This window comes from Artibeus jamaicensis, unplaced genomic scaffold, assembly GCF_021234435.1.
Source record: "Artibeus jamaicensis isolate MK-2021 breed Jamaican fruit bat unplaced genomic scaffold, CSHL_Jam_final contig_793, whole genome shotgun sequence".
NCBI classification, from domain to species: Eukaryota; Metazoa; Chordata; class Mammalia; order Chiroptera; family Phyllostomidae; genus Artibeus; species Artibeus jamaicensis.
The window spans coordinates 6,579,195-6,599,193 of record NW_026521975.1 but is presented as its reverse complement, the minus strand read 5'-3'; the positions used below and the strand labels follow the sequence as shown (position 1 = coordinate 6,599,193).

Genomic DNA, 19,999 nt, shown 5'->3' with positions numbered 1-19,999 from the left:
TCTGTCTGTGAGTAGACGCGGTCTTTCCCAGTTACACACCAGATGGTGTTTCCAGGTCTGTGGTTTATATGGGAGGACATGTATTTTTTTTAAAGTGGAACTGCATTTCCCCCATTATTTGTAATTGTGCTTAGAGATATAATTTAGTATTAGGATCACCGTTTTGGTGGTTAGTCATCATGTATTAAACATCCACTGGGTTAGCGTTTAGGATCTGGTGAATGAAGGGATGCATTAGGAACGGCATGAAGGAAGGGCAGAGACACAAACGTATCCTGCAGAGGGATGTAATTGATCACGCTGAACAAATGGAGTTTGTAGAAATAAATAAACCTATTCAATAAATTGGGGATCAGTTTTTGAAATGTCGGTAGTCCATGTTGTCTCCCTTGCCGTTCGTCATCCTGTCTGCTCATAAAAGAGCTGATGAGATTAGGGAAAGAAAAGGAACTTTGTAGAAAACCCAGTTTTTTATATTGAAAGAAATGCTTCCACAGGATGGTCTTCAGAACACTCGAATCTCTGGGGGAAAAGCTGGGATGGGACAGAGCCTTCACGGCCGAAGCAGCCAAAGCTAGGAGCGCTCATCCCTAAATGTGTTTCTCGTGTGACGCGGAACGTGTGGCTGTGCTCTCAGACCTCTTAGCTCACAGGCTGCACTTTCTCCGCAGCACTCAGCCTGCTTTTCAGAATGTGTCTGTCCTACTACTGGCGCCCCCACCCTTACAAGGCTGCCTCTCGGTCAGGCCCTGCCTCCCTTGCCATAAAACTGAAACAGCTTCTGCAGTTGTTGCATCTTTCTGAAGCAATACCTGGGTGGCTTCCGCATGTATAATATAGCTCCTTCATGTGTAAGTTTTTGTTATGAGGGAGCACCAAAGTCTGCTTTAGATTCGTTGAGGGATCGAGTTTAAATTTCACTGCTTTGTGCCTACACATAAGCTAGTCTCAGCCACCTGCTGGGTTCACCTAGACTCACTCTCATTCCTCCTGCCGCCCCTGCCCTGCAGTCTCACGTCTGCCCCTGTGCTCTAGGCACCATCCCTAGCTGCCGAAATTATCTGCCTTTGGAGCTTGGGCCTCCAGTGAGAGGTACCGAAAGCTGGGACATAAGATTAAATTTGAGAGAGTCACACATCTACTGAGGGTCAGAGCGCAGATGCAGGACTTTTCAGAAGGGATGACTGAGCAGAGGGTCTGAACCTCAGGCCCTGAGCCTGTGCACTGCATGCACCTGAAGAAAGAGCCCGAGAGTCAGAATGGCCGTTGGTCGGCCAGTGCTGCCCTCATTACACAGATACAGGACAAAGATAAGGATAAGGATAGTTTAATCGTTTTTGGATTTTAGGCTCATGTGTTAGGGGGTTGTGTATGTACAAACTCTCCATGAGAATGTTGAAGGTGCTGGAATTCTTCGAGCATTTTGGATCAATGACTGCTGTAAGAAATAAGGTATACTATGTTATATCAAAGTCTTTTAATCAAAGGAAATCTCTTTCAGGAGACTATTAGCTTTTGGTTAACAGGACGATTGAAACTTTCAAAAATGAAATCATGTATTTCTGCATCTTCTAAAAAAAAACATATGGAGTACTGGGTATCTTGTTCTGGTTAGTACTTTCTCCTCTCACCCTTTCATGCAAGATAACACAGGTTGGAGGACTGTCTTAAATGAAAGCCCAGCCTAAATTTGTACTTAATAGTTTGGATTTAAGAACAAAGAAGAACCTACATGTGCAAAGCTTGAAAGAAGAGGACAAAAGGCAGCACTTCGGCAAAGTAATTATTGAATGGCACTCCGTGAAAATTTTTGCACTATGGAAATGTGGGCTTAGCTGATGAAAACATTTCAACCAGAGAGAACTTGCGATCTTGTCCAGGCCATTGCGGACTACCTCGGGGCTCATGGACAAGTCGCACGACATCTCCCAGAACTTGTTAAGACACAGGCAACGGTGTGGTGATGGCCAGAGGGAAGAAAGGGCGGGGCTGGGTAGAGGTGGGCAAAGGGGCAAAATTGGGGACATCTATAAGAGTGTCAACAATAAAAATAGTCTTAAAAAATGTGCATTTTCTAGCTCTGCCCAGACTTCCTGAATCAGAATCTGTAGCTTTACGATCTCTCTAGATGATTCGGATGCTCACTGAAAATTGGAGACTCAGTGATCTAGGTCACTGGTCTTCCAATCTCTTCATTAGTTATGAGGACTGTCTATTTGGAATAAAGAAGTTTTGAAGTCCAATTAGTGAAAGTATCTGGTGACTCTGGTTAATTAGGAAGAGCTGTGGCTCTGGCTGAAATTGTCATGGGCACCGCCAACTGAGCAGAGTTCCGTTAAGGCCCCTGGCTCTGGTGAACTCAGGTTACTTGTCAGTGTTGGAGGCCCAGCCCCCGCTCTGACAAATGCGGCAGCTGAGCCTTGGAAAGGGAATGGACTTAAGTGTGTTCAAAGGATACTGCAAGATCAGAATTTAAAAAGTCGTCTTGAGGCCAGGCCTTTTGTAAATCAGATAAATTGATGCACAATCATTAATCCTGTGAAAGCAGTTATTACCAATGGTTATCCTTCGGTGTTATACTTGAAATTCCTTTAGAAAGTGACTTTTAGCCCTGACTGGTGTGGCTCAGTGGGTTGGGTGTCATCCTGCAAACCCAAATTTCCCAGGTTTGATTCTTGGTCAGGGTACTTGCCTGTGTTGTGTGCAGGCCAGGTCCCCTGTGTGTGCGAGAGGCAAACAACCGATGTTTCTCTCCCACTCTTTCTCCTTCCCTTCCTCTCACTCTAAAAATAAATACAATCTTTTGAAAAAAGAAAGTGACCAGGTATTTGGGGACACACATCTCATAAATGAGATATTCCAGAATCCTGGATTTTTGTTTGAAAGTCTCAGATGGAAAACTTATATTTTAGGCTCTATTGTGTTAGCCAAAAGAAAAGTGGGTAGAATACCTCTCCAATTGATTACAGATCTTTGAGTTTATATTTCTAGTTGTAATGCACCAAAATATGGTATGGAAGTGTCCAAAGCACTTGGCTCAGATGTGGACGGGAATCCTTATTTTATGATTTGAATGTATATTATGTGCTGGGAACACTTATTACATGTGGCATGTGGTTCCAGGTCACAAATCAAGATTTTAAAAGAGCTGGTTCATGTTTGTGATAACTTGGCACTAAAATAGGGTGTGAGGTGCCTCTTCATTTCTGTGGACTTAGCTGTTCGACCTCCACTGTGAACCCCTAGCGTGTGCTTGAATCATGTGTTCTCAAGGCATCACAGTTGGGGCATAAGAAATTCTTGATGAGAATGTCATGCTTCCAAGACACAGGGATATGACTTACTTTATACACCTGGTCAGGCTTTCTCTTTATTTTTGCTCTTGGGGAGAAGGCAGCTGTTGGACTTTCAAAGATTTTCCCTTAACTCATCAGAATGATCACTTGACTTTCCTGAGATCCAAATCCCAAAGTGGCAAACATAGTGAGTATATTTGACTCGCTACTTGTCTTGTACATCGGCTGGCTTATTGCTAAGCCCCCTAACAAAAAGCAACAAGTGTAACCTCAAAGAAAACCTTGAATTCATTTGGCAACTTCCCTCTTCCACCACCACAGCCCTTTGAACTTCCCGCAGCATGGTGTCCACGTGGCCGAGCTCCCCGCCCACAGGCTCTCCTGCTCCCTAGCTTCCCTTTCCCGTCAGGCCGCTCCAGGTGTGCTGGCAAAGAGGCAAGACTGCTCGGTTACCTGGGTGGCAGGTAGAACCTCAAGGAGTCACAGCCTCAGGCAGCCTCATTGCTGTCCCGTGTTCTCTTGTGATAGCTTCATGGATTCAGAAGAAGAGTTGGGGAGTAAATGATGGTACCGTGAGGTGAAGTTCCACTTTAGTGGATGAATAATTGTACTTAAAGAGTGATTAACCATAGAGAGAAGTGATTAGCACAGAGGTTTCCAGATTTTCTGGATCCCCAGTACTGCAATAACTCAGTAATTCCTTTGCAAAACCCCCAGGTCAAAAATGAAACGAAATAGTTTCTAACTATTAAGCAGGCAAGATCAAACAATTTGGGGAGTATTTATGTCCTAACAATTTAGCAGACACTTGAAACAATAATACACTTAAATGAAAGAAATAATACTTATTTTCTTTTAGTCTTAAATAATCATAACCACTTACTGACCATATGATAGGGCGCAGCTACTGAGCACTGTATAACTTTTCAAACCTTGGAGTAAGAGTGGCCCCTGCCTCCCTCATTTCCTGGTCTACACTGATGTATTTATTCATAGTGCATTTGCTTTTTGTCATAGCATCCATGGACATGATTCAGGTCCACAGGGATTTATCATGCAAAGGAATGCAGCGTGATCTGCTGTGGAGCCAGGGGCCACTTAGAGCCACTATTTTGTACCCTTACCTGAGAGATGTGGCTATATTTACCTTGAAAATGTATCATTTCCCCCTATAGTTCCCCAGAATACCTACACTCACTTTGGGAACCTTGGGTCAGATAGCATGCAGGTCTCAGGTGTGTCCATTTTTTATTCCCAACAGCTGAGGTTTTGCAGGTGCGGTAGGAGATAACATTTGTTTCATGCTTGCTAATAAGCAGAATGGTTTCACATAAATATAAATATGCTACAACCGTCTCATGAAGTGGGTGGTTCTCATTCTCCCCATTTCATTGATGAAAAGACAAGGACTGATAAAGTTGTTCTTCCTGTTGACACAGTTTGTATGTGCAGCGGAAAAGTCGTGCTCAGTCCTTCAACTTCAAATCCTAGGTCAGTTTCTCCACACGGTCGGTGTTTGATCTCTGCTTTTGAGCTCAGAAATAAAATGAGAAACCACATTTGCATAGAAAATTAGAATTGTGGGCTGTGTCTGCCTACCTGCCAATCAGAAATTTAATGAGAGAGAGAGGGATGTAAAGATCAGCCCTTGGCTCTGAGTGGCAGTGCCTCAGACTTAGAAGGAATAAATACAGCTCATGTCCCTGTGTGTTAAATTTGCTTATGTTTAGTTGACCGGAAGCTCAATAATAAACAATAGTAAAGCTTCCAGCAATTTCATTTGAGGGTACGTCAGGGTCAGTCTAGCGTCTGCTACCAGGGAGCTGGTGATTCTGTTCCGCTCTGCTCTCAGCTGTCTAGAAGCTCATACTTGGGAGCTATTTTTAAGTTCTGAAGCATGCCTCTTACATAGTGGTTGGAGGACCTGACACTGTTTAGCCAGCAGAAACTGAGCTTTGGGAGGAGAGATGTGATAGGTGTCTTTATATTTCCACCTTCCTAATATTTGAAATTGTGGCCCCCAGGGCAGAATCCCTACTTTTTAAGTACACTTATTAACAATAAAAAAGTAATAATAATAATAATTTTTTGTGGTTGCAACTACCCCAGGAGGCTGTAAAATCTTGTTATTGAAAATCCCTGTGAAAATGAGAGAAGACGTGTTACATCACACAATATGGCTGCTAAAGCCCTTTCAATACTTAGATTGTTTTTTTTAACTTGCTAATTTTTATTTCTTTGTAACTGAGCAGCAGCTTTCAGAGTACCTGTGTTTTAAATTTAGCTTGCCCTCTCACCAAATACTCCTCTTTCCAGAGTTGCTAAGATTTAAGTTTTCTTTAGGAAACAAGCATTTTTGTGGGTTGGCCATGTGAGAGCTCATATTTCTCCTGGAAGGTCTTCGAGTGTCTGTTCTAGCTTTTGAGCCCAGTCCATGCATGGTTGCGGCCGGTACCTCTGGGAAACCCACAGAGGTCTTCTACCCTGTGTGTGTGCATGTGTGTGTGTGTGATCGTGATTCAGTGAGTCTCCCAAATCAGCTCACCAATTCAGAACCTAAAATAAAAATAAGTGAGTCTTGAAGTACTTGTAGTTTTATCACATCACTGTGCTGTCTGATCTTATACTCGGAACAAACACTTCATGTAATCAATGTTGCTATGCTTAAGACACGGTAGATTTATATGGGGACTTCTTCCCAGACAATGTGAGGGCTTGCGAGCATTAGCCCACCGCCTTGAGTCCTTGTGAGAACAACCGCTCTTAGGCAGGGGCTGCTGTGTCTTCCCCTTTGGGCGCTGCTGCTGCTGCTGCTGCTGCTGCTGCAGTTCAAGCCTTTAGTAGACTGTCAGCCCCTGTGAGTCCCCTTCTTAAATCCTCTGCCTGGGCTGCCTTTCAAACACCGCCTCTATCTCTGGGGCGGAGTTGGAGAAGTCTTTCTTCTTTCCTCTTACTGTAGTCTTCTTTCTGCATTCTCAAGCTCTGCCAGCTTACTTTCCCTTTTGTGAAGGCAAATTTTATGGGAAACCCCCTTGCCAGCCCCGGGTTGTGGGTGATGCACACCAAAACCGAAGCAGGGTCTGTGTGCGTTTTCTGATTTGCTGGGAAGGCACCTCGTAAGGCCACTGTAGCCAGCTTAACTGCCTGTGTCTTCCAGCAGGGCACACGTGTCCTTGAGGAGTTTGCACGTGTGACTCCCACTGAGCATAAATGGGCTGTGTGTTAGGTTTGTTTTGAGTTGTATATTTCATCTGTGAAGTTGGCAAATACTTGAAAGCCATAAGCTACTGTTTTCTGAAAGCTCCTTTGCACATGAACATAAAACGTATGTATTGAATTTGGAAATTGTCCAGTGACTGCCCTTTTCATGCAGCTAAATGTAGATTACAGCTGTTTCCTCTGGAAAGATCAATAAAGTCATAGTTTCTCCTTCTTCTCCTACAGAGTGTCTCCTCTGCAGAAGTCTGAGATAGTAGACGTGGTTAAGAAGCGGGTAAAGGCCATCACCCTCGCCATCGGGGATGGTGCCAATGATGTCGGGATGATCCAGACGGCCCACGTGGGTGTGGGAATCAGTGGGAATGAAGGCATGCAGGCGACGAACAACTCGGATTATGCCATCGCTCAGGTCAGAGGTGCGGCTGACCAGCTGCTCCATCCCGTGCACGGAGATGGCAGCTGGGCATGAAGTTCTAGTTGGTGTTGAGTCCGTCAGTCCAGCCCCGAGAATTCTGCCTCCCGCTTTAAGGTTGCCACCTAGGTGAAATCACTAGTGTGTTTGAATGTCGTTGTAGTCTTGGTCTCGTGTAGTTTGCGGGCCCTGTCCTGCCACTTAGGTTTCTTCTGACTAGTTGTGGGTTGGCCAAGCTTTCTGTCATCCAGGCAAGATATCTTTCCTGACAAATAGGTTTCTGCTCCTCCTAATAATAATCTTACCTGCAACTCATGCATCTGCTATGCAGGCTTTTCCTTCCACCGCCTTGTGCCAAAGAACTGTGTGCTCATGACACCCACTCTGTAATTCGCATGGTGGCATCTCCCCTCTTCTATAGGTGCTAGAACATTCTGTCACCAGGCATTTAAGATGAGGGGAAGTGGTAACTTACAGCTGTCATTCTCCCTGTAGCTGTGACCAGGGTGCTGCCCAGGACCACTGCTGTGAGGTGAATATCTGAGAACATGAGCTGGCTTGGGCCCCAAGTACCCCAGGATAAGCAGGGAAGAGTCTCCCACACTTAGGCCAAGTTCATCCCATTCCTCTCTGGACAGAACGTCCCCTGCAGAGGCCCCCGATAAAACTAGTTACTGCACAGGTGGCCTGAGAATGAAAAAAAATGTCTACTCCTTAATGATAGCCAAAAAGCAAAGGGTCAGCCAACCTCCTGACCCTTAGGGCACATATCTAGGCCATTTGGCCTGAACGATTGTACAGAAAATCAAGACATGGCAATGAACACAGAATGTTTCTTCCTGTCTCCTGATTGCAGTATGTTTTGATTAAATGCTGCTTGTTTGCAGATTAGCTAGAGTTCCTTTCTCCAGTGCTTAGTCTTTGGGAGAATGCGTTAATCTTAATCATATGAACAAAAGTAGTAATAATGGCTTTTTCTCTCTTCACGCTGAAATCAGGGGCTACTTATAAAACAAGAAAAAGCTTCCAGTCACCCCAGGGTTGCAGGCTGGCCCTCTGCAGCTTTGGGGCTCTACCTCCCCAAAGGAGCGCTCTGCACTAGATCACCTCTCAGATTCCCTCCCAGCTCATGGTTCTGCAAACCCAGAGAGGAATTTCAAATCCTCATGACTCTGAAAAGTGCATGAAATCAATCTTGTTCTTTTGTTGATTTCATATAAATCCTCAAGATAATTGCTCAAAGTAGGTAGAAGGAATTCTGATTTTACAGGTGGGAAAACTGGGGCTCTTTCAGGTGACCTGCCTCAGGTCCAAGCATCCAGGGCCAGGGAACACCAGATCTGCATGTGACCTTGGAGACCAGCCCTGCACACCTGCCCATTTACTTTCCTGAGTCAACTGCACCAAGGCCTGGGGGACTCACACTTCCTGTAGTCTGTCAGCAAGTGTGGATGTTATACACCCCAGCGTTATTAAATAGTTGAGTTATAGCATCATATGGCTGGGAGGGATCTTTAGAGGTTTCCTAGGAGTTCTAGGCAAATATTTGTCTGTCTTTTTCTTTAAAATGTCTAGGGAAGGGTGATTCCATGACCTGCTTTATTGAAACTGCATACTAATAGGATATGGAATCTGGAGCAACTGCTCTCTTCAAATTAAAAGCATCAAAGAAAGACAGACAGGGGAGCAGGGCTTTCTGTCTCTGTTTAAGGGTTTTCTTACCCCTCCAGCACAATGGTCACCCAACTGATGAATGGCCCCCGTGTCCATGCTTCTTCGTTTCTCCTCTCCATGGTCCTGTTCATAATAAGGCAGAGGGCCCAGTACCTTAGGGCGGCGTTGCTCCCCCCTTACAGCCCCTCCACCCAGCCATGTGCTCCCTCTATAATCACTGAGAGGGAAAGAGGCCACAGTTTGATGAATTTCTTTGCCCCTAGTGAACTGATAAATGTCTTTGGTGGAAGTTAACAGCTTGTCTGTATCTGTTTTTTTAAATGTGGCTGAATCCGTTTTGATTGGGTTTTTGAGAAAGTGCCCTGAAGGACTATATATGAAAGAAGAAGATTTAGCTTAAAGAATTGTCCTTGGAAAAATTATGAAGTAGACAAGGCTCTGGGACCTGTGCTTTTGTCCACGGGGCCACTCCCGAGATGGACACCATCCCCTGATCTGCCGCTTTGCCCGTGGGCAGCCTGTGCTGGCTGCGGGAGTCCTCAGCAGCCTGTTCTCCTCGGGAAAGAATCACTCCTGCCCCTACCTTCCTAATGTTTCCTGAACGACCTCATGAAAATAGCATTTTGATTTAGGATGGGTTTTTTTTTTCTGAAAACAAATCATTGTAGCACTAACGTTGAGGCATTTAGGATGAGTACAGCAGATGTTCTCTCTGCCCATGGAAGTGTAACATCAGGGGTCCAGGTTGAATACAGACTTCCTTTTTATTTGTCTAGCTAGTTATTTTATGATTCCCCATTCCCCTTGGGAATCCTTAATGAGCCTTTATGGGCAGTTTTATTTTTCCATGTGCACCAGCTCCTGCCATTTTGAAGCATCATTTAGCTTTTGGAATATGCAGGTGAGGGACCTGCCTCACCCTGATCCTTTGAAAGAACTCATTGAAAGGTGATGCCGCATCAGACTGAGTCCTCTTCTTTAGTGCTAACGGAAAGTATTATGTGGTTCCTTCTTGAAAATAATGTATTTTTTAAACTATTGTATCTTGTTATAGTCTTTTCTACAGATCGTTAAATCTAATTTCAAAAGTAATCGAGGTTAATAGGAATTTTGTAGTAGCAAAAGAATTTCTAATGTTGGTGGACATGCTCCTTAGACAACCCCTGATCTCTTCAGGAGAGTTGTGGGGTCTGGGCTCCAGACTGCTCTGCGACTCAGAGCAGGGAATGGGGTTTTAGTTCACGGCAACCGGGGGCTTCAGTGTGGGTGTGAGGCTCAATGAATGTACAGAAACTGTACATTTAAACAGAGTCATTCCTAACAGTGCATTCACTCCAGCACACAGTACGATCCACAAAACCAAAAATGAACAAACAAGCAAAAAACCCACCTAATTTCCTTCCCTCCAGCTCAGTGTTCACACTTTTTGGGATGTTTGTGAAACAGGACACAGAAGGCCAGGCCAGGCCCAGGGGGCGCTGTGGAGACCCGATTGGGTGGCGCTCAAAGACCCTGTGCCCAGAGAGGGTTCAATTATTTTATTAGAATATTAGGATATCAGTGCGTGTTTTGAACTGTGAGAGCCATTACCTTACTCTCAACTTAGTACGGTGGCTGCTTACTTACTGGCTTTTGTTTTTCCCGACTGCACAGCACTGTAGCAAGAGGGTGCCCCGTACTAGCTGGCAGAAAAGGAGAACGAAATGGGGACAGAAGTGGAGGCAGAGCGTGTGTTTGTCTGTGTGTGTCTGTGAGTCTCTGTGTGTCTGTAACTACTTTTAACCTGCAGGCCGACAGTGGAAATAGGCCGTGTATATATGTGTGTCCCTTTTTCAAAAGGCTGCTGTTGCATGGGTGACATTATCCCTTCTGTTGTCACTGTGGAATCTGTGATTGAGGGTTCCGATTCAGACTGCACTTTCCTTCCACTGCGGTGTTCATCTTCTTCTAATATGAAGTCCCTTCGAAAGCATTTATAGAAATAGATCTTTATGAGAATAATAATTAGAAGTCCAGCTGCTGCATATTTGGGGGAAATTATAATTATGTAGATTTGAGAGATTTTAGCTCTTCTTATTAGGCCTGCAAGCTTGGCCTTTCATTTTCATAAGTGACTGGATTTTTCCTTCAAAGGACACTGTGTGACTTTTATTCCTAAACGGTGGGCTCCTCTGAACTCTATTTTCTTCTTTCAGTTTTCCTACCTGGAGAAGCTCCTGCTGGTCCACGGTGCCTGGAGCTACAACCGGGTGACCAAGTGCATCTTGTACTGCTTCTACAAGAACGTGGTTCTCTACATTATCGAGGTGAGCCACTCTGACTGTTCCTTTTCCATGGGGCATCTGTGGTGTTTCAGGTAACTTCAGAGAGGATTTTACAAATGCAAAATTAAGGCATAGGTACTGCTTCAATGTACTGAAGCCTGTGTCACACATAACCTCTTTGAAGCTGGGGACTCCTTCCGGATGTGGGTCCTCATATTGTGTAACCAAAGCCAGGAGTCATCGCCCTTTTCTGCTACCATGCCCCGTGCCCCCCACCTCCGGCTCCCCACCTCAGCTGTCCCTGCCCAGCGGAGGAAGGCCCTCTCCTTCCAGTGTTCCTCTCCGCCCAGGTAGGTGCCGCTGTCACTCACAGGGTGACCAGAGCCTGGCGGCAGTGTCCACGCCTTTGTGAGTGGGCACCGAGACTTCTGGACCACCCAGTCAGTTTTTCCTTTACTAGAATGAAAGAGCCTGATTTCTTGCTATAGTTCTCATGGAATCCTTAAGTTTCCTGAGCATTTATTCATTGTTTGGGGGATATCTGGGCACTACTGCTTAGTGTCCTGGAGCGGGATATGGGGCAGGTGTGGAGGTAAGTGGAGAGTAAACCAAGAATTTAGGTAAGTTAAAATATCTCAGTGAACTCACGGAGCTGTCACTCTGTTTCATGGTGCAGATTCGGTTCTAAGTAAAATGAATGTGCTTGCTAGAGGAACCAGGTAGGGAGAGGGGTGGGCCCAGGAACAGGCGGAAAAGGCGCTTGGCTCTTAGTGGGAGTGGCAGCCAGCTCATCTCTCCTGTAAGAACAGCTCTGCTGCAGAGGCGCGGTGTTGAGGCCTTTGTCACCGACAGATTTCCGAATGTGTCCAGGGAAGAGGAAGTAGGCAGTCCCTCTATGGAGAAATAGAAAAGCAATGTTGCTTGTGTATGGTGTTAATATCTCATTCTATTATGGATTATTTTGTGTCTGATTTCTCAACTCTTGACAGAAATAATAACCAAGGCATAGATTAACTTTTTCAGATATGGTCCTTGAAAATACTCAGCTCAGATAATTTAATAACTAGTTTGCTATGAGTAACCATTTTCTTACCAAATTTTCTACCCTTTCTTTTTTTGAATATTCAGGACAAATATATAGGTTCACATCACTCACTCTGTAACTAAACTGCTCACGAGCTGTGCAGACTGTTCAGTGCACAAGCCTGTCCAGCCAAATGCGATAAATGGGGCTGAAATAAAGGGGAACCTAGAAAAAGAGATGCATTTTCCTAATTTGCATGAAGGGCAGCCTACTTGCCTCATCTGCTTGTCTTGCGCTATAATATTCAACTCAGTCCACTCCAAGTAAGAACTTTTAGACGTTATGTGTAATGGACTCTGTAGTTTCTGTCTTCTTCCTCTTCACGTTTTTACAATTCCCTTTTAGTCTTTTAAAGATGTTTGTCCCCTCTTCCTGTGGCATTTCTCGCATTTGTGATAGGAGTCACTCCTAAATGTCACTTGGGGTCATAAAGCATTAGAACCCTGTTCCCACGCGCCATCCCAAGTTTCACATGCATTTTAAGCTCCCGTAGCTGTTGGCTTCACAAGGTTTCTTACTAATCTGGTTTTCTTCACAATCAGCAAATTACAGATAGTCTAGACTTCTTATCAAGACACTCTTCACGAAGCTCCTAGCCCTTCAGCTGTCCAGAGCATCCTCTGGGGCCTGTCTTAGTCATTTACACCTACTATCTTGCCTTTTTTTTTAAAACTTCAAGTGGGCCAAAGATGAGAAGAGTACAACTTTAGTCTGTTTGAGAAGTTCTATTTGGAACAAGGCCCTGAAAATGCTGTGTGAGTTCTTTCATTTTTCAATCGTAGCTGCGCAACAGTTGCTAACTGGCCTTGTATTAACAGCCTTGGAAAGCATTCTTTACAAAGCTATAAGTGAATGAATGAATGAATGAATGAATGAATGAATGAATAAGAAAGGGAAAGAAAGTCTCTACCACTCTCTGCTCCTTGTTTTAGTTACCATTCCTCAGTATGTTAATTTGAAAATGAAGACAAGGAGATGCTCCCCTGAGCCTGGCAGTGCGGGCCCTCGCTCGGCAGTGTCCGTCGTTTCCAAGTGACCTCATCAACATGCGTGGCAAACACCAGTTTAAAACTAGGGAAGTACCTCTCGCATGCTATTCTACTGTGTCTTGACCTAAAAAAAAAAACCCAAAATTGCCATAATTTGACTAGCTCCTTTGCAATGAATAGTTTTGGGTTCTGAGGATTTTATAATTGAGAATAAATTAAGTAATATTACTTATGTCTCTTAAATGGTTTTCTTGTCAAGGAGAAACCCTTCACAATAGCTGCTATGTTCTCCTCTCAAATGTCTTCTGATACACATAACTCCCATGCTTAAAACAGGTGAAAAATCATTCAGCAAATTAAAAAGATATACACATCCACGTACACACTTATATAGTCTTAGCCATTAGTATGAGGATAGTCTATGATCTGAATTGCTGATAAAGGTTGCGTGAAGGAAGTGTGAGCCCATGATGTAGTACAATCTACTCACCTGGTGCACAGACCTGTAGAACTTCTCCGTGGAAGGGTGCATGGGTACATTCTCATAGCAATATGGAGCACCACCGAAGGTTCCCAACCCTGATACGTATATTCTTTTCTGACCTTTCTCTCTGATTTACAGAGATCTGTACATACAGAGAGATCAGTGTTTTTCCAGAAATGTGATCATGCTCTGTAATACAGTCTACAATGCCTGTTTTACTTAACAGTGCATTTTGAGTTCATTCTGAGTTAGCACATGTAGATGCGTTGCATGGTCTTTCACAGCATAGTTTCCTACGATCTATTCAACCATTTCTGCACTGATAAACATTCAAGTCATGTCCAGTTTAATCAACAAAAAGCCTTGCAGAAAATCAGCTGCCCATAAATAAGCCACCAAAATGGTATTGATCTAATTAGACCATTTTCACCACAGCGTCTCGAACAGAACACACACTCCATTTCTATGTTACTGCCTGTGCCCCGAGTTCTGTTTTGCTGACAGGCTTTACACAATGCCTGATCGGTGTGCCACATCACAGCCTAAAATAGGCACTCCACTGGTTGGAGTGATTAAAAATTGGAACAGAATGATGGGATCAGTGATTTCTTGGTGGCCTAATAGCTAAAACTAAAACTACACATAGCCTTCGTTTTCCATCGCCCTTGCCACTGTCTTAATTGAGTACTTGTTACCTGGACGATGGCAAAAACCACTAGCTTCACCACCTTGGGCATCTGTGCTGCCGTCAGGATGAGCTTTGTGAGCCACAGGCCTGACCAGTTCCAGTGGCTGGCACAGTGTCTAGAGCACAGGTGCTCAAAAGTGGTGGCAACAAATGTGTGGTGAATGCCGCTGCTCTTTTCAACCTCTTCAAGGTTTCCTGTGCCTCCCAATGAAATTCCCTCTTCCGCTCTTTGCCCCTATGCCTGCAGTGTGGCTCTCAGTTATCCCGAGTCCACTCCTACTGCATCCCTGCTTAGTTTGCTTTTAATCGGTGATATTGAAGTATAATCAATACATGGTAATATGCACCTCTTTTAGGTGTACAGCTCTGTGAATTAAGACTGGGTTTTTTTGTCAGTAGAACTAAATGGCAACTTCCTGTCTCCTGTACACTGTGACAGTAGCGTCCCCAAGACCTCTGGAGCTAGGCAGTAGTGCTGGTTGCACAGCAGTGTGAGTGTGCTTCCTGCCAGCAAATTTTGCACTTGAAACTAATTAAGATGGTAAACTTTATAGTATGTGTATTTTACTACAATAAAAATGCTAAAAATATTGCAAAGGAGTATCACAAGTTCTTTGTTGCTCTAACCACCTTGAGGGAAACGAAAATGTAGAGACAGACCGTATGCTTTGGGGAGCTCATTCGAAAATCTGAAAAACAAACTTCACGTGTAGTTTGGCTTTGTATCAAAACCAATTAAGTGCTAAGTTTGTGGCTGTGAGCAGATGGACCGTACTTCCCAGAAGGTAAAATCCTGTCGTGGCCTAGACTGAGCAGAACCTCAGAGCCTTGCCCGAGCAGGTAGGCTTCCCGTCAGCCAGCTCGAGGGGGCGCATTCTAGGTGTGTCCATCTGGGTTAGGGGAGCAGGAAAAGGAATAAAATTAGAGAAGGCAAGGAGATGGGATAGATGGGAGAGAAGGCTGGCCAGGGAGGGGAATCTGAACAACCAGGCTGTTACTGGCAGCTGGGGTTCTTTTTTCATTCTATTGTTAGGCAAGTTACCTAGTAAAAGTGATTTCAGAAAATTTGTCAATATATAGGGCAGACAGTAAGCTGAGACCTGGGGCATAAATCACAGCCGTTATGTAACTATTTCCCAATATAATTTATAAGTTGAAAGGAAAGACTGATTTTTAAAAACTCTTTGATTTTAACAATGGGAGGATTTGACCTTAAACACAAAGATTGGAGGGAAGGAGGTTAGGGAAGGGTTCTTATAAATTTTTGAATTACTGGTCCGGATGTGACCACTTAATGATTCCTAAAGAGAATGGTCAAATAAATTCTTTCAAGTTCCTACACTATTTAACAAGTAGGGGTTGGTTATTCAGAAATTCCCAGAGTACATTTTCAAAGCATAGCAGGTTCAGCACCTGAAGCATTTATGAGGTAAGCATTTGCCCGTGGTCTTTCTGAATCGTACGAAAAGGTTATTTGGAACAGATAACATATTTTAGTGATAATGAAATTCAAATGGAAAAGTAGTAGGAAAGTTACTTAAATTTAACCTGCACTTCAAAAATTTGATACGGACTTCTTGTAAATTTTGGTATAACATAAAGAAAATGTGTATCCAGTTATGTTTGAAATAGAGATGAGACTTTGAAATTGTGCTGGTGGTTAGTGGGTGGTTCCTAGTACTGAGAAAAACCATAACATATAGATACTGATGTGGAAAATGGGGATTTTGTGCTATTTACAGGGTCTGCTTATTTTGGCAACATATGTAAGGAATTTTAATGTGTGTTTTTTTTTTGAGGTCATTAAACTGGTATGGATACAGGCCAGAAAATGGGTTGCATATTTAGCAGGGAGATCCACCTGGAAATATCACTGAGTGAGAAACAGAGATTTAAACCGTAGGCATTTTGAGACCAAATGAAACCTAACGACTAAATTTAGCTGAAAGCTAGTTAAGACTTGTCATTAGTTGACAAGCCTAAAATCACCAAGCAAACAAAAGTCCTGACCTCTAGAATTCTGCAGGACGTGAGGAGAGCCTTTCCAGCATTTTGTTTCCTGTGTCTTTGAACTAAACAGTGAAATGAATTATGGTTTGTGTATATAAACTGCCATTCTAATAAAAAATGTCTTAGTAGAGTACTCTAAATTTATTTTTTTCTGAAAACATACATATTCTCTTTAGCTGTTTTACAACTTTTTATTCCCTGCTGGACCTCTACAAGGGTTTGTTTTTTTTCCTCCATTTTTCAGGCCATCATTACTTGAAAATATTGTATCTGAATTGCTTCTTTCACTTCTTTCACTCACCGTCTGATTGGCTCCCTGTGTGGGGAGCCTTAATTAAACATGTTAATGTACAGACACACTGTGGATGTGATCAGAATATTCCAATCTGGCGTCTATTTCCAGAAAGTGACCTGGATTGCATTGTAAATGGTGAAAGAAGGTACTGATTTGGGCAGATTTTGCTTTAAGTATTAAGATCAATAGGCACTAGATATCTTAAAACCATGGTTAAAATTTTATCCAGTAACTTTTCCCTCTTTTGGCTATAATTTGTGACTTAAATATACTTTGAAGAAGATGTATTTTATTCTTGACACACGAGAAATTTCTTTGTGGCAAAAGGCAAAATTCCTGGTAGCTAAACTTTCCTCCACTGGCCTGTGCAGCGGCTTTGTCAGAGGGGACTTTGTGCTTTCTGATACAGATTCATTATTTGAAGGGCTAGATTTGCAGTCATGATCTTGCCAATAATGTTAATAGGTAAAGGTGAATGGAAAAGCTCAGTCAACATATGCACCTTTCTATGAAGGCTATGACTTTATCAACTATGAAACCATCCATTCGCCTAGTCTGTGGAGGGTGGAATGCCAAGACCAGGGGCCCTGGGACCCTGGGACCAGCTCCTCAAGCTTCCCCGTCTAATGGTGGGTGGTGGTGGTGTGTAGGGCATGGGAAGTGCTCCAGTGGCTGCATGGTTGCATGCACAGCCATTCCAGAAACGCCCATTCCAAAACATCCCAGCTTGCAGGGTCCATGATTGCCTGCGTGGTGCCTATTTTGTGCTGATAGTTGTTGAACAGTAATTATAATTTTAATATGTTGGAAGGAAAACTATTTTGAGAAAGACTCCTAATTGCCATTGGGCAATTAGAAATGGGAGTTGTCTAGAAATAGAAACATCCTTAGTAGTACTTTCCTTGCCTCAGGCATCCTCATTCTCCAAGTCGGGCTGTCATGGGCTGTGGGATGGGGATGAACAAGACAGAGCCCTTGCTCTTGGAATCGAGTAGGGGATGCACATAGGAGGTCCCACGATTACAACAGAGCCCTTGGGTGCTGGCTTAGAGGAAGGCAGTCTGCAGTGAGAACTCAGAAGTGGTGCTTCACACCTGGGTGGCCTCAGGTTTCCAGGATGATGTGAGTGAAGGCCTGAAGGATGAGTAGGAGCTGATCAGGTGAAGGAGCTGGAGGAGAGGATTAGGTCAGGATACCAAAACGGGCCTCACCTGTCTCTCGCATTCCGCCCTCTCTGTTTATTCCAGCTCTGTGATGAATGTCAGCAGTCAGCCCAGCCCTTAGTAAACAGCAGGGGTGACGTGCACCTTTCTGGGGCCTCATGTTTCAGAAGGTCGGTGGCTGCAGAACTAGTTAGGTGTGTGCTTAAGAATGCCCCCTCCAAGCCTAGCTTGTTGCTGCAGTTTATAGAACTGGGAGTTTATTAGCAAAAGAGGGAGAGAGGTAGTTACAAAGCCAGAGAAATACTAGCAGTCTGGAAGGATTCCCCTGCAAGATACACAATCACTTTGAACTTTATAAAAATAGACTCTTACTGACTTTCACCTGTGACAGTATATGCTCTTTTTAATGTTTTTGCAGCTGCCTAACCTAAGAGGATCATTACAAAGATCCAACATTCTAAAAAAAAAAAAAACTAAATCCAGGCATTGATCTTTTAAAAATTGAGTTTCTTTTTTTTAACGTTGAATTTTTTGTATTATATATATATATGAGTAAATGGGTTCTTTTTATAGTTTACATTAAATATTATTTTATATTAGTTTTAGGGGTACAGCATAGTGGTCAGACAGTCATATACTTCACAAAGTACTCCTCCCTGTATTTCCAGCTCATCGTCATTTTTAAAAAATTAATTAATTTTTATTGTATTTTTTTTTGCATTACCATTGGTCTCCTTATACTCCCCGTAATCACCACACTGTTGTCTATGTCCATGAGTCCTTCTTCCTTTTTGCTCAGTCTCTCATCCCCCGTCCTTCCTGCCTCCTTAGCTGTCCTCCTGCTCTCTGAGTCTCTCTCTGTTTTGCTTGTTAGTTCAGTTTGTTCATTAATGTCATAAAATGTTTAAACTTCTCTGGAATAAAAAAAGCTCAAGTCCAAAAACAAAATCAGTACAAAGGACTCACAGGGCCGATGTGAACACGGACAGGTCTGCCATGTGTGGGGCCAGACTTTGCTCTGGGGGACCCACTTTTCCTGCCCACCTGGTGCGGTGGGCCAGGCCCCAGCAGAGGCCCAGCTCACCACCTCTTGGGTTAACGCTTCCCTGTTTGAACTTACTTTCCTTCCTTCAAGTCCCATTGCAATCAGAGACAGCACCTACGTCATTTAGTGCTAGATGCTTGTCAGGCTAAATGTTATTTCTACTTACCAAACTGGTTCCAGCTGCCCTAAGGCAGGGACTGTTGCCTTCTGACTTTGCCCCCAGACAGGACTGAGTACACAGTGCTGATAAACAGATCATCCATCCATCAGGCACATTTCAGTAGAGGCCTGCGTGTAAGAATCTATTAGGCTTTGTGGGGTTTTGTTGTTGTTGTACTTGCTGTTTGGGTCTTTAAAGAATGTAAGAGAAGACTCCTTAAGTAGCATGTTATATTATCTGTCCTTTTTGAGTCTAACTTAAATCTTTTCCAGATGAAATTTTCACTAGGTGAACTGAATCCTCCTAGTATTAGAAGATGAACTCATTTTACAATTTGTTTAACCTCATCTTTTATAAAAATAAAGGATAATTTTGATTGCATTCTTTAAACACATTCCTACCTTAGACTACCTTTTATTTTGGTTGAAACTCTCAAATATATTTTCACTCTCGTGAAGCTGATTTTACAAACTAGATTTTTTCCATTTTACCCTGTTTATATTGCTCTTCTGTCTTTTTTTTTCTCCCAGTAGAGACCAGGTTTCCTGCAACTTTTGAAATCAGATTTCCTTTAATTTTTCAAATTAAGCTTGTAATAGTGTCCAAGCTCAAATCCACTGATCATGCCTATTTATTCATTTTTACCTCTGCACCCAAATAGCACCATTCCACACAAGTGAACTACAGTGACATTTGATCGAAGTGGTAGAAAGGCCCAGGTCAGGAGTGGAGACTTCAGTTATAGGCTATAGAAAAGAAGGGACATATATTACAGCAGGAAGAGACAGGGAATTGCATCGTCTCCCTCCAGTGATGGAGAATGGTTGCCTCTTTTCCACAATCTTGCCTTTGCTTGCAGAGGATCGGGAGCAGGGTGGCATCTGTTCCCCCAACCCCTCTGCCCCTTTCTCTAAACTGGTCAGCTGGGCTTAGGAAAGAGACAGAGATTTTTGGCCCCATAGTTTTAAAATACGTTTTTGTAGGCCGGTAAAAAGAAATTATTATGTTAATGCAATTCACCTTTGTTTTCCTGGACTTACGCGTGTTTTGGCTTTGACCTTTAGTTAAAGCAGCTTCTGTTAATAAGTGTCACATAAGAAAGCTCATCTCTCCTCCAGTAAATACCTGTATTTTTAAGTAGTAAATAACATTCATTGCATTCTGACAACTCACTTGAGCCACTATATTAGTTTTCCAACAGATGTCCTGAGAGCTC

The 19,999-nt window shown here is 43.3% G+C and overlaps 1 protein-coding gene across 2 annotated transcripts in view; it reads left to right on the top strand.

The window, feature by feature from the left end:
• The window catches only part of ATP8A2 (ATPase phospholipid transporting 8A2), a 580,506-nt gene that overhangs the window by 365,533 nt on the left and 194,974 nt on the right, over positions 1–19,999 (top strand). For both annotated transcript variants that reach the window (XM_053672924.1, XM_053672925.1), the window contains exons 26-27: positions 6,741–6,924; positions 10,797–10,907. In XM_053672924.1, coding sequence (XP_053528899.1) covers positions 6,741–6,924; positions 10,797–10,907 — 295 coding nt within the window. The remainder of the gene's footprint in view (positions 1–6,740; positions 6,925–10,796; positions 10,908–19,999) is intronic.